This window comes from Panulirus ornatus, chromosome 48 (genome assembly GCF_036320965.1).
Source record: "Panulirus ornatus isolate Po-2019 chromosome 48, ASM3632096v1, whole genome shotgun sequence".
In the NCBI taxonomy this organism is placed as follows: Eukaryota; Metazoa; Arthropoda; class Malacostraca; order Decapoda; family Palinuridae; genus Panulirus; species Panulirus ornatus.
The window spans coordinates 9,589,988-9,604,148 of record NC_092271.1 but is presented as its reverse complement, the minus strand read 5'-3'; the positions used below and the strand labels follow the sequence as shown (position 1 = coordinate 9,604,148).

General features: G+C 39.3%; 1 protein-coding gene across 2 annotated transcripts in view; it reads left to right on the top strand.

Moving 5' to 3' along the window:
• LOC139764069 (armadillo repeat-containing protein 6) overlaps nt 1-14,161 on the top strand; it is an 80,295-nt gene that overhangs the window by 1,640 nt on the left and 64,494 nt on the right. Inside the window, exons 2-5 of one of the 2 annotated variants that reach the window (XM_071690523.1) lie at nt 797-918; nt 7,439-7,684; nt 11,035-11,190; nt 11,661-11,919. In XM_071690523.1, coding sequence (XP_071546624.1) covers nt 802-918; nt 7,439-7,684; nt 11,035-11,190; nt 11,661-11,919 — 778 coding nt within the window. In that variant the 5' untranslated portion in view covers nt 797-801. Of the gene's footprint in view, nt 1-769; nt 919-7,438; nt 7,685-11,034; nt 11,191-11,660; nt 11,920-14,161 lie in introns of both variants that reach the window. The other variant, XM_071690524.1, reaches the window with a different exon arrangement.

Genomic DNA, 14,161 nt, shown 5'->3' with positions numbered 1-14,161 from the left:
GGCGATAAGGGCCTCAGGTGATGGTGCAGTGGGATGGGGTAAACTTAGGCTTTACTGGAAGGGAGAGTTAGGGGCACTGGGGTTACCTAGGTTATCTATGTCAGCTTTTCAATTATCTAATTCGACAAATGTTGCAGTATCTCAGGTATCGCATACAATATTTGATAGTTACTAAAAACCATGGTAATGAGAACTTTAGGTGGTGTAGAGTGGAATGGGGGCTATAAGTAGGTAGGAGGCTGACTAGGCATGTCTGTTACACTTGTGTCCTCTGATCCAGCACGTTTCAACTGGAGGACTTCCAGGTACTCACACTTAATGTGGTTGGGATAAAGAATGTAGTAAAAATGAGCATAAAAAAGTATTTTACCAGTTAGTGGGTTTCAACTGAATGGTTGTTTATGACAATTGAAATAAGCCTAGTAAAGAAATTGAATGGTTGTTTATGACAATTGAAATCAGCCTGGTTAATACACAAATACCTCAGATTATGGTGGTATACTCTATTATTGAAAGAAAACTTTCTTTTAGACTTTAAAAATGTTTGGTATAGAGACTTTTTTCCAGTGTACATTTTGTCCTACTTTTAGAATGTTCAAAACATCACATATCAAAGCATTGTATCTCAAGGCTCCTATGTACCATTATTTTGTACTTCCAATGTTATTATAACATTATTAAGGCTTATTTATTTTCTTAGTAGTTTTTACATGCAGACTCCTGTCCTCTGCAGAATTTCTGGTTTAACGAAAGATTTCTTCATGACCAGGTAAAATGGCATGACTTATAATTCCAGGTAAAATGGCAAAGGTTATTACTCAAGAAACCTTTGACAGTGTTGTGCTGGAGAATGTAACAGAGTTTGACATGCCTGTTGAAGAAGCTATACATGATGCCATGAAAGAGTTCAAAGCACAGGTAAGCAGTCATTAGTACAGAATGATTTACACACCTTACCTTCCTGCATGAGAGTCCTCTTGTATGAAGGTTCCTGCAGTGCTTATGAAACCTGCTACATCTACCAGGTTGGATCACAAGTCAAGAAGTGTGATGGTACCATATGTATGTATTCTTGGTATGGAGTACAGGACAGTGGAGGAGTTTGACAAAGCTCTTAGAATGTGCTTTATTGCACCAGAATAATACTGTGTATGCCAACTGAATTGCCTAATTTGTATTCATATAAGTTGTTAGAACAAAGTTTGATATTAAAAAGAAGTGGAACCAATTAAAGAAAAGAGTATTTGGGCTTAGTGATTTCTTAAACACAGAAATACTGTTCAACAAAAGCATTTAAAAAATAAACTTGAAAATGGTTTCTCTTTTATGAAATTAGAAAAACAAATAAGAATGATAAAACAGACAAGGAACAAGTGATATTGGCCTCAACTTATCCAGGGAGAAATAGCACACTTATGATGGTAGCATATTGATACAAAGCCTGGTGGTGACCTTTCTTACCAGGCCCTGTTGTCACCACTTATATAGCATTTTGATGCACTTGCTTCTTATTCAGGTGAAAAATGGACATGGGATAAGTCACAAAGGTTAAGAATCCACACTGTGGAAATAAATTATTTGAGCGGAGCATGTGATGTGATTATATGGAATAAAATAATGAAGCGGTGTATGAGAGATTTGGTATGGCAGGGAATGCAAAGGGAATTAATTGTGGAACAATAGAGTGGGTGATACATAATTCTTTTATGTGGTTTGGGCATGTGGAAAGAATGCAGGATGGGGAGTTTACGGGGAGAGTGTTTGATAGTATGATTGCAGGGGTTGGCATGAGAGGAAGACCTCCTGTGACATGGGGAAATAGAGTGGAAAAGTACTGAAGAAAGATGAAAGGGTGAAGAATACATGGAATGGCATATGCGAGGGAAGCATGTAAGGACAGGAGTAAGTGGAAACTTTTTTCCAAGGCCAACCCCTTGATAGGAGTTTCTGGAGGCAACAGGCTTCAGAGGTGTAGATAGATATAGTTTCATTTTATAGTAGCAAGGTAGATAGATACATGGTTTCATTTTATAGGAGTATTTAACTCTGCCCTGTTCCATATGACTTGGTGACTTCTGAAGGTAGTTATTTAGTATCATTTCAACATTTCTTGTATTTTGTATGATTCAGTGTATTATTATCATCATTACAGTTTCTACACATCCTTATTATGAGTTACTATGGGAGGAGGGGAGTGTCACATTGACAAGCTGCATCATTTTCAGGTGATGAAACAGAGCAGTGTTCCAGTCTGAAAAGAATGGAAAAGATATCTGCATGTGAACATCATTGATTCATTGCACTGTATTTTCAAACTCGCCTAGTATTCTTGAATTGATTTATTTACATCATTCCATTATTCAGCTTGCATAAGACTTTATAAACATGATTTTGATGAAAACAAAAAAGATAGATTTGACTTTTATTCCTTGCCATGTAGGAATAAAGTGAATTGAGTTACCTGTTAGTTCACTAATTTTGTATTGAGTTCTTGGTTTCTAATCCATTAAATATGCAGGATTGCTGTAGGCTAAATACATATTTTTTTTTTTTTTTTTTTTTTTTTGCTTTGTCGCTGTCTCCCACATTTGCGAGGTAGCGCAAGGAAACAGACGAAAGAAATGGCCCAACCCACCCCCATACACATGTATATACATATGTCCACACACGCAAATATACATACCTACACAGCTTTCCATGGTTTACCCCAGACGCTTCACATGCCCTGATTCAACCCACTGACAGCACGTCAACCCCGGTATACCACATCGATCCAATTCACTCTATTCCTTGCCCTCCTTTCACCCTCCTGCATGTTCAGGCCCTGATCACACAAAATCTTTTTCACTCCATCTTTCCACCTCCAATTTGGTCTCCCACTTCTCCTCGTTCCCTCCACCTCCGACACATATATCCTCTTGGTCAATCTTTCTTCACTCATTCTCTCCATGTGCCCAAACCATTTCAAAACACCCTCTTCTGCTCTCTCAACCACGCTCTTTTTATTTCCACACATCTCTCTTACCCTTACGTTACTTACTCGATCAAACCACCTCACACCACACATTGTCCTCAAACATCTCATTTCCAGCACATCCATCCTCCTTCGCACAACTCTATCCATAGCCCACGCCTCGCAACCATACAACATTGTTGGAACCACTATTCCTTCAAACATACCCATTTTTGCTTTCCGAGATAATGTTTTCGACTTCCACACATTCTTCAAGGCTCCCAGAATTTTCGCCCCCTCCCCCACCCTATGATTCACTTCCGCTTCCATGGTTCCATCCGCTGCCAGATCCACTCCCAGATATCTAAAACACTTTACTTCCTCCAGTTTTTCTCCATTCAAACTTACCTCCCAATTGACTTGACCCTCAACCCTACTGTACCTAATAACCTTGGTCTTATTCACATTTACTCTTAACTTTTTTCTTTCACACACTTTACCAAACTCAGTCACCAGCTTCTGCAGTTTCTCACATGAATCAGCCACCAGCGCTGTATCATCAGCGAACAACAACTGACTCACTTCCCAAGCTCTCTCATCCCCAACAGACTTCATACTTGCCCCTCTTTCCAAAACTCTTGCATTCACCTCCCTAACAACCCCATCCATAAACAAATTAAACAACCATGGAGACATCACACACCCCTGCTGCAAACCTACATTCACTGAGAACCAATCACTTTCCTCTCTTCCTACATGTACACATGCCTGACATCCTCGATAAAAACTTTTCACTGCTTCTAACAACTTTCCTCCCACACCATATATTCTTAATACCTTCCACAGAGCATCTCTATGAACTCTATCATATGCCTTCTCCAGATCCATAAATGTTACATACAAATCCATTTGCTTTTCTAAGTATTTCTCACATACATTCTTCAAAGCAAACACCTGATCCACACATCCTCTACCACTTCTGAAACCACACTGCTCTTCCCCAGTCTGATGCTCTGTACATGCCTTCACCCTCTCAATCAATACCCTCCCATATAATTTACCAGGAATACTCAACAAACTTATATCTCTGTAATTTGAGCACTCACTCTTATCCCCTTTGCCTTTGTACAATGGCACTATGCAAGCATTCCGCCAATCCTCAGGCACCTCACCATGAGTCATACATACATTAAATAACCTTACCAACCAGTCAATAATACAGCCACCCCCTTTTTTTATAAATTCCACTGCAATACCATCCAAACCTGCTGCCTTACTGGCTTTCATCTTCCGCAAAGCTTTTACTACCTCTTCTCTGTTTACCAAATCATTTTCCCTAACCCTCTCACTTTGCACACCACCTTGACCAAAGCACCTTATATCTGCCGCTCTATCATCAAACACATTCAACAAACCTTCAAAATACTCACTCCATCTCCTTCTCACATCACCACTTCTTGTTATCACCTCCCCATTTGCGCCCTTCACTGAAGTTCCCATTTGCTCCCTTGTCTTACGCACTTTATTTACCTCCTTCCAGAACATCTTTTTATTCTCCCCAAAATTTAATGATACTCTCTCACCCCAACCCTATAAATTATTAGATTTTTTGCCAGCATTTGACAGAACTGTGCCTCATTAGAGGTTTGTATAGATGCTACATGTCACTTATTACTGTTAGTAGCCCACAGAAAATTGTCGTCACAGTTACCTATAGATCATGATGGTGGGAAGACTCTATGCTCCCATATGGATTTCTTAGTACTTTGCAGCATGAATAGATGAGATTTCATGAGATTTAGATGATGACAGCATAACAGATCATGAGGAATTATTTGAGACTTGATACTAGATACTGGTTGGTAAGGTTATTTAATGTATGTATGACTCATGGTGAGGTGCCTGAGGATTTGTGGAATGCTTGCATAGTGCCATTGTACAAAGGCAAAGGGGATAAAGGTGAGTGCTCAAATTACAAAGGTATAAGTTTGTTGAGTATTCCTGGGAAATTATATGGAAGGGTATTAATTGAGAGGGTGAAAAAAGGTATGTAAACAGCATCAGATTAGGGAAGAGCTGTGTGGTTTCAGAAGTGGTAGAGGATGTGTGGATCAGGTATTTGCTTTGAAGAATGTATGTGAGAAATACTTAGAAAAGCAAATGGATTTGTATGTAGCATTTATGGATCTGGAGAAGGCATATGATAGAGTTGTTAGAGATGCTCTGTAGAAGGTATTAAGAATATATGTTGTGGGAGGCAAGTTGTTAGAAGCAGTGAAAAGTTTTTATCGAGGATGTAAGGCATGTGTACGTGTAGGAAGAGAGGAAAGTGATTGGTTCTCAGTGAATGTTGGTTTGCAGCAGGGGTGCGTGATGTCTCCATGGTTGTTTAATTTGTTTATGGATAGGGTTGTTAGGGAGGTGAATGCAAGAGTTTTGGAAAGAGGGGCAAGGATGAAGTCTTTTGGGGATGAGAGAGCTTGGGAAGTGAGTCAGTTGTTGTTCGCTGATGATACAGCGCTGGTGGCTGATTCATGTGAGAAACTGCATAAGCTGGTGACTGAGTTTGGTAAAGTGTGTGAAAGAAGAAAGTTAAGAGTAAATGTGAATAAGACCAAGATTATTAGGTACAGTAGGGTTGAGGGTCAAGTCAATTGGGAGGTAAGTTTGAATGGAGAAAAACTGGAGGAAGTAAAGTGTTTTAGAAAATGAGTGGAAGGTGAGAACGTTACCTCTGAAAGCAAAAATGGGTATGTTTGAAGGAATAGTGGTTCCAATAATGTTGTATGGTTATGAGGCGTGGGCTATGGATAGAGTTGTACGGAGGAGGGTGGATGTGTTGGAAATGAGATGTTTGGGGACAATATGTGGTGTGAGGTGGTTTGATCGACTAAGTAATGAAAGGGTAAGAGAGATGTGTGGTAATAAAAAGAGTGTGGTTGAGAGAACATAAGAGGGTGTTTTGAAATGGTTTGGTCACATCGAGAGAATGAGTGAGGAAAGATTGACAAAGAGGATATATGTGTCAGAGGTGAAGGGAACGAGGAGAATTGGGAGACCAGGTTGGGGGTGGAAAGATGGAGTGAAAAAGATTTTGAGTGATCAGGGTCTGAACATGCAGGAGGGTGTAAGGCGTGCAAGGAATAGAGTGAATTGGAATGATGTGGTCTACCGGGGGTCAACGTGCTGTCAATGGATTGAACCAGGGCATGTGAAGTGTCTGGGGTAAACCATGGAAAGTTCTGTGGGTCCTGGAAGTGAAAAGGGAGCTGTGGTTTCGGTGCATTATACATGATAGCTAGAGACTGAGTGTGAACGAATGTGGCCTTTGTTGTCTTTTCCTTGTGCTACCTGGCGCACATGCGGGGTGAGGGGGTTGTCATTTCATGTGTGGCGGGGTGGCAACGGGAATGAGTAAAGGCAGCAAGTATGAATTATGTGCATGTGTATATATGTATATGTCTGTGTGTATACGTATATATATATGTATACATTGAGATGTATATGTATGTATATGTGCATGTGTGGACGTGTATGTATATACATGTGTATGTGGGTGGGTTGGGCCATTCTTTTGTCTTTTTCCTTGCGCTACCTCGCTAACGCGGGAGACAGCGACAAAGTATAATAAACAAATATATAAATTGATACTAGAGTAAGGCTTACTCTTTTAGGACAAAAGAGGAAAGTGAGATGGAGAATGATGAACTGAGGATGCTGGGTACACACAGTGTAAATGGCACTTGCATGCTAAGATTTAATGTGTTATGCCAATGACAAAATGTCTATGATGCACTGCGTTTGAATGGTAGTTGATGTTTAAGTAGTATATATCCCTGGGGATAGGGGAAAAAGAATATTTCCCACGTATTCCCTGTGTGTCGTAGAAGGCAACTAAAAGGGAAGGGAGTGGGGGGGCTGGAAATCCTCCCCTCTTTTTTTTTTTTTAATTTTCCAAAAGAAGGAACAGAGAAGGGGGCCAGGTGAGGATATTCCCTGAGAGGTCTGGTCCTCTGTTCTTAACGCTACCTCGCTAGCACGGGAAGTGGCGAATAGTGTGAAGGATATTACATACTTGTGTATGCATGTAAACATTTTGTTTTTTTAAACTATCAACATGTCTAGGAATGAGGGCATGCAAATATAAGTAATGAATTAATGCACAGTAATTAATGTCATTTACATTGATGTATATTAGTTTGTCTTTTATGGATTATGTTATTTAAGTTTATGTATTATAAGATCTCTTATTATGCTTTCATGTAATTTTGATTTTTTGCATGATTAATGTTATATTTTTAGAGTGTTTGTGTAAATTAGAGTGAGATGTTTGATTTTTTTTTTTTTTTTTTGGTATTGAGGATAATGATAATGATTATGATCCTTTCATTTAAATGACAAAGCATATGATGGAAAATTACAGAAATTATCAGGTCTTTGTATACACACCATTATTTTCATTAATGAACTCACTTATTTTGATAGGGTGTGCACCTTGGGATTATTGTAAAGGATATGAGACTTAGTGAAGACAAGAAGAGTATTGTGCATGATATCCTTGTTGCACTAGATAAGCTTCATGTTGCTGCAAGTGGTTCTCCAACACTGGAGGACATACAGGAACCCCTTACTACTTTTTCTGCCCAGTGCAAAATTTCTGTTGCCCACCGTGTCCTAGCAAACAATCATAATGCTTATGCAACTTTGTTGAAACTTATGAAAAATGTTCAGGTAAGTTAATGTTTTTATTTTCTTGAATATTTTTATGTCATAAGGAAGAATGTCATCATTACTTGTATTGGCAAGAGTATTGTTGAATCCTGAGGATATTTCTGCTGATAACATCCTGGTTGTAATTCACCATTAGAATGAAAAACAAAACACGATGTCCCTCCCACAATCTTAAGCTTACGATAGATCTTGTCACTAATGATTATTTTGCATTAACCATTTTGACTGCCAGTGATGCGTATTGTGATACCCAGAACGTGACACCTACAAGATCCCAGTAATGCAGAATGCTGTGTGTTTACTTACATCCCTGCTTAGCCTGGGTGAACGAGGAGATACCTTCCAACACTAGCGTGCTTGACACTCAAGTAGAGTGAGTCTCATTCTGCCTATATTATAGCCTAACTAAGTATTATTGAAACCCCATCCTGATACTCCCAAATAAAGCATATAGTCTCAGCTCTCAGCAAGATGGTGAGATTTACACTGCAGGCTAATGCAGTGAATTAGTTGAATGTGAATTTCATTCAGTTTATCTTTTCTATAGTTTTTAGGTCATCCTTACCAGAGGAGTGCCCAGTTTCATAGCTTCATGTTTCTCAAACTCAGCCTGTTGTCTGACAACCAAGACTGGAGTTTGAGTTGCTGGTCAGTACTCTGGAGCTGACTGTGAAATCATAGTTTCCAAGTTTTCATGAAGATTAATGAGGAGTTATTGAGATTTTAAAATAGATGGGGGTACTGATTAACCTACAGAGAAATAAACATTTTCGGGTTGTAATTTTCATTGGATTTATACAGTGAATTCTAATGTGTATTACAGAGTACCACATGCACAATGCAAAAGCAAAGCTTAAGAAAAGCTGTAGCATGTAGTGGTACCATCAGTGAATTTCAATGACATGCCATCTGAAAAATTTGTAAGATAAGTGAGGGAAGCCTCTGGTATCTCCCAAACTGGGTGATTAAGCCATAATTGATGCAGCATTTGGCCTTACTGAAGTGTCTTTTGTTTACTTGTAAAGAGAGGAAATAAATTCCCCAAAGCCTATGGTCAAAGGAATAGCGAGAATACAGTAAGGGAGCAGATTGCTGAAATATCCTAAGAAACAAACAGATTAGGAAGAAACATGAAATCCAAAAACATCCCTTCACCATTGTACAGTACCCAGTATTTGATGTGAGATCTGGAGTATGCAAGGTAAATGTGAAGCACTTTGAGGCAAGGTGGCATGAGGGAAAGGTAATAAAGTCAGGTGTTATGCTTTGGGAACAAGATGGAACTCTTGTTTGCAATACTTTGATGCGCTAGTTACAGGCAGAAGCTCAGCTAGAAATATTCAGCAGTACAGTATATTTGTTAGATGGGATTACCCTTTGACAGTGTAGTCCAGCACTGTGTCCGAGTTTATGTTCTTTCATCTCATGTCAGGCTGAGGAATAAGTGATAAGTGATTTATTGACTAAAGACTTCATATGAATGACCAGAATGTACTAATGCCAGTACTTACAACATTCTCCTAACATGATTCTTTGCCCATTTGTCCAAGTTATTTTAGTGTTACATGGATTTTTTATTGAAAAGAATGAATAAGAATTTCAGTTTGAATTTATTTTGATACTTGGTTATTAACATGTTAATAGAATCTCATTAGACAGTAGAATTAAAAAGCATTCAGTGAACAATATTTTAAGCTTAATGTTTTTCTCCCTTATATATTTAGTTCATGTTTTTAATGGTGAGCAAGTTTGAAAATGTTAGAATATCAGGAATTTGTTTCATATTAAAAATACATATCCTCTGATTATTTCCCTATCAGGGAACGTATAACAAGTTTTGTTAGTCTTAATGACTTTTGAACTGTTTAGTTTTCAGAGAGAAGGGCTGGGTAGTGACTTTCATAGAACACTCTCAGTGATGTGGACAAATGTGTTAATCTTTGAATTAGAGAGAAGAACAAGCACATAAAGTTGCTTTTTTCTTATGTTAGGTAGTGGCAGCCAATGACCAGGGAGGTACATTACCAGGACTACCCGACTGGGTATTGGGAGGGTTAGTGAGCCAGCACTTTAGTGGTTTTCAGTTGTACTCCTCTGACCCAGGTAGCTGTCTTTTCTCTCTGGCTCACTAATACGTGGACTACTAGCATTCTTTCCACAAAAATAAAATCTCTCCTTGTCATATGTAACACTTGACAGCACTTAACTCACGCAGCTCATTCTTCGTAACTCTAGATTTTCCTGTGGTGAGCACTATGTGCTACCGCAGCCTTTTGGCAAAATAGTAGGAGCAGTAGATAGAGGTAGTTGGTAGGAACATTTAGGCTGGAGTATTAGAAGTAGCATGTAGGAGATGTAGATAGAAGTAGTCTTTAGGAACATTAGGTAGGAGCCTCTGCAAACACTGTGCTTTACTTGCCCTCTGCCAGTGGCTTGTTAAGGGTGAGGCAATAAAGGCCAAGAATTGGCACTAGAGTTCTTTAGTTATGGAGGCTCTGTTGCTGTGGTCACCCCTTTGAGGGAGTTCCAATTGGAACAGGTATCAGAGACATAGATACATAAAGAAACTTCTGCAGTACTTTTAGAGAACAGAATTGATTAATGATTACCATTTTGTTGGGAGATGCATGATGAATAAAACCTTGTTTGCCTGTTGGCCATTAGGGCAGGTAATTCTTGCAACAGACAGGGAAGGGGAATAGACTTCGATGTGTCACCTTTATTTTACCTAAAGAGTTTTCTTTGTACTTTATCTATAGAAACCCTTTAGGCACTCCTCTGTAATAGACTTTAGGTATTCTGTGGAGATAACCATTCCATATACAAATAACTTTGTGTATTTATTCCCTTGGTTTTTCTATTTTGGAAAAGTGGGATCATTCATGATACATATACTCATTTTTCCTACCTCTTTCTTATGCATTTGGGATCTTTGGCTGCAAGAATGACTTAATAGGTAAGGAACACTTGACATCAGTTTTCACACTTTACTTTTGTCTAATGGTCATGTGAGAGCATCATTCCACTGTAATAACCCCTATTCTTTCATTTTCTCATCCTCCGTGCTCCACACAGTTTCCTTGCACTGTATAGTGTTCAGCAGATCGTGAACTCTCCTGTGTTTTTCTTTTTGATATGTAACTCAGTGTAATACTGTATTTGGCTGTTCTTTTGTCACTGTCATTCTTGCACTGTTAATTTTTTCTTCAGTCTTTCAATTCTCATATTCCTTCAAATCCTTTAATCTATTGACCAGAGCATTATGATATGGGTGCCTCCTAGTGCAACCTTCTCGTGCATTAATAGGATATATTGTGAGCATAACGTTACAAATTTTGAAACCATTGCAGAAAGATTCTGCAATGCTGGGATCATCATTGAAGGCTATTGTGGCCCTGACAGAAAGTAATCCAGATATATTGACCAGTGAGGGTATCCATCTTATGTTGGAGCTGATGGATGATTATAAGTGTAGAGTTGATGACACTACAGTTCCTGAATATGTGGTAAAGTATCCCTTTTACTTTTTTATTTCTGCTGTAGCAGGTCTGATTTATGGGAATGAGCTTTCTTACCCTTTTTCTAGTGTGCAAAATTAGCAGTGAAGTGTCTTTATCAAGAGAGTAAGGCCTGTGTAGGAGTAGGAAGAGAGGAGTGTGAGTGATTCCAAGTGAATGTGCTTCTTCCCTCAAAGTAGATTATCAGCCTCATCCATGATGATGGTTTAATACAGATTCACTCATTCTTTTGTATATAGGTAACTCTCACATTGACTTTACATAACATGGTAATCACTACTTCTGTTTCTTTACGTGAATTAAGAAAATGTTAACTTGTTTTAAAGTATTAGTGACATGCATTTACTGATCTTTACTGAAGTGTCAGCATGACACGGGATTGCTTTTTAAAAACTTTTTCAGAGCAAGATGATGTGTAAAGCTTTGTTAGTTGATCTTAATTTTATCGTTTTTTCCAGGCTCGATGGTCTACTGAGTGCTGTGTGAAGCATGAAAATAACAGACAAAACCTTGTGGCTGCTGGAGCACAAGGTGCCTTGGTGTCTTTACTGCAAACTCACAGGACCAATGCACGAGTGGTGAGGGCAGTCTGTAAGGCTTTAAGAGCTTATACACTTGATGATGACATTAGACAAGAGTTTGGTAAAGCCCATGAGCATGCAAGACTTCTAGCTGAGGAACATGGGCTCATTGCAATGTGTCTAGAAATGATTAAGGGTAAGCTTTGAGTGAGAAAGCATTATTGATGACATGCTTTGATCCTTGCAAGTTACAGAATATCAGTATCAGCTTTATAGTCAATTAGCTTTAAAGATTTTCCTTTTAGTATTCTTTTCAAAGGTTTACATACACAGCAGTTTTTTAAATGATGTTCTTAAAGGAGTTGAGTAGGCCATTGCTACATCTGAGAAACTGAAAAGTTGGTGTGTTGATGGGATGGTGAACATGATGAAGATTAGACGGGAAACTGTTTTCAAATGGATTTAGAAAGTTTGCATAATTGTATGGAAAAATGGTCTTGTGCTTATTCGCTGGAGGAAAAGTTTTTTGTTCCAGTTTATAAGGGTCAATCAATACCCTCCCATATAATTTACCAGGAATACTCAACAAACTTATACCTCTGTAATTTGAGCACTCACTCTTATCCCCTTTGCCTTTGTACAATGGCACTATGCAAGCATTCCGACAATCCTCAGGCACCTCACCATGAATCATACATACATTAAATAACCTTACCAACCAGTCAACAATACAGTCACCCCCTTTTTTAATAAATTCCACTGCAATACCATCCAAACCTGCTGCCTTGCCGGCTTTCATCATCCGTAAAGCTGTTACTACCTCTTCTCTATTTACCAAATCATTTTCCCTATCCCTCTCACTTTGCACACCACCTCATCCAAAACACCCTATATCTGCCACTCCAAACACATTCAACAAACCTTCAAAATACTCACTCCATGTCCTTCTCACATCACCATTACTTGTTATCATCTCCCCATTAGCCCCCTTCACTGAAGTTCCCATTTGCTCCCTTGTGTTACGCACTTTATTTACCTCCTTCCAAAACATCTTTTTATTCTCCCTAAAATTTAATGATACTCTCTCACCCCAACTCTCATTTGCCCTCTTTTTCACCTCTTGCACCTTTCTCTTGACCTCCTGCCTCTTTCTTTTATAAATCTCCCACTCATTTGCATTTTTTCCCTGCAAAAATTGTCCAAATGCCTCTCTCTTCGCTTTCACTAATAATCTTACTTCTTCATCCCACCACTCACTACCCTTTCTAATCAACCCACCTCCCACACTTCTCATGCCACAAGCACCTTTTGTGCAAGCCATCACTGCTTCCCTAAATACATCCCATTCCTCCCCCACTCCCCTTACCTCCTTTGTTCTCACCTTTTTCCATTCTGTACTCAGTCTCTCCTAGTACTTCCTCACACAAGTCTCCTTCCCAAGCTCATTTACTCTCACCACTCTCTTCACCCCAACATTCTCTCTTCTTTTCTGAAAACCCCTACAAATCTTCACCTTCGCCTCCACAAGATAATGATCAGACATCCCTCCAGTTGCACCTCTCAGCACATTTACATCCATAAGTCTCTCTTTCGCGTGCCTATCAATTAACACGTAATCCAATAACGCTCTCTGGCCATCTCTCCTACTTACATACGTATACTTATGTATATCTCGCTTTTTAAACCAGGTATTCCCAATCACCAGTCCTTTTTCAGCACATAAATCTACAAGCTCTTCACCATTTCCATTTACAACACTGAACACCCCATGTATACCAATTATTCCCTCAACTGCCACATTACTCACCCTTGCATTCAAATCACCCATCACTATAACCCGATCTTGTGCATCAAAACCACTAACACACTCATTCAGCTGCTCCCAAAACACTTGCCCCTCATTATCTTTTTTCTCATGCCCAGTTGCATATGCACCAATAATCACCCATCTCTCTCCATCAACTTTCAGTTTTACCCATGTCAATCTAGAATTTACTTTCTTGCACTCTATCACATACTCCCACAACTCCTGTTTCAGGAGTAGTGCTACTCCTTCCCTTGCTCTTGTCCTCTCACTAACCCCTGACTTTACTCCTAAGACATTCCCAAACCACTCTTCCCCTTTACCCTTGAGCTTCGTTTCACTCAGAGCCAAAAGATTCAGGTTCCTTTCCTCAAACATACTACCTATCTCTCCTTTTTTCTCATCTTGGTTACATCCACACACATTTAGACACCCCAATCTGAGCCTTCGAGGAGGATGAGCACTCCCCGCGTGACTCCTTCTTCTGTTTCCCCTTTTAGAAAGTTAAAATACAAGGAGGGGAGGGTTTCTGGCCCCCCGCTCCGTCCCCTTTAGTCGCCTTCTACGACACGTGAGGAATGCGTGGGAAGTATTCTTTCTCCTCTATCCCCAGGGATAAATAAATAAATATATA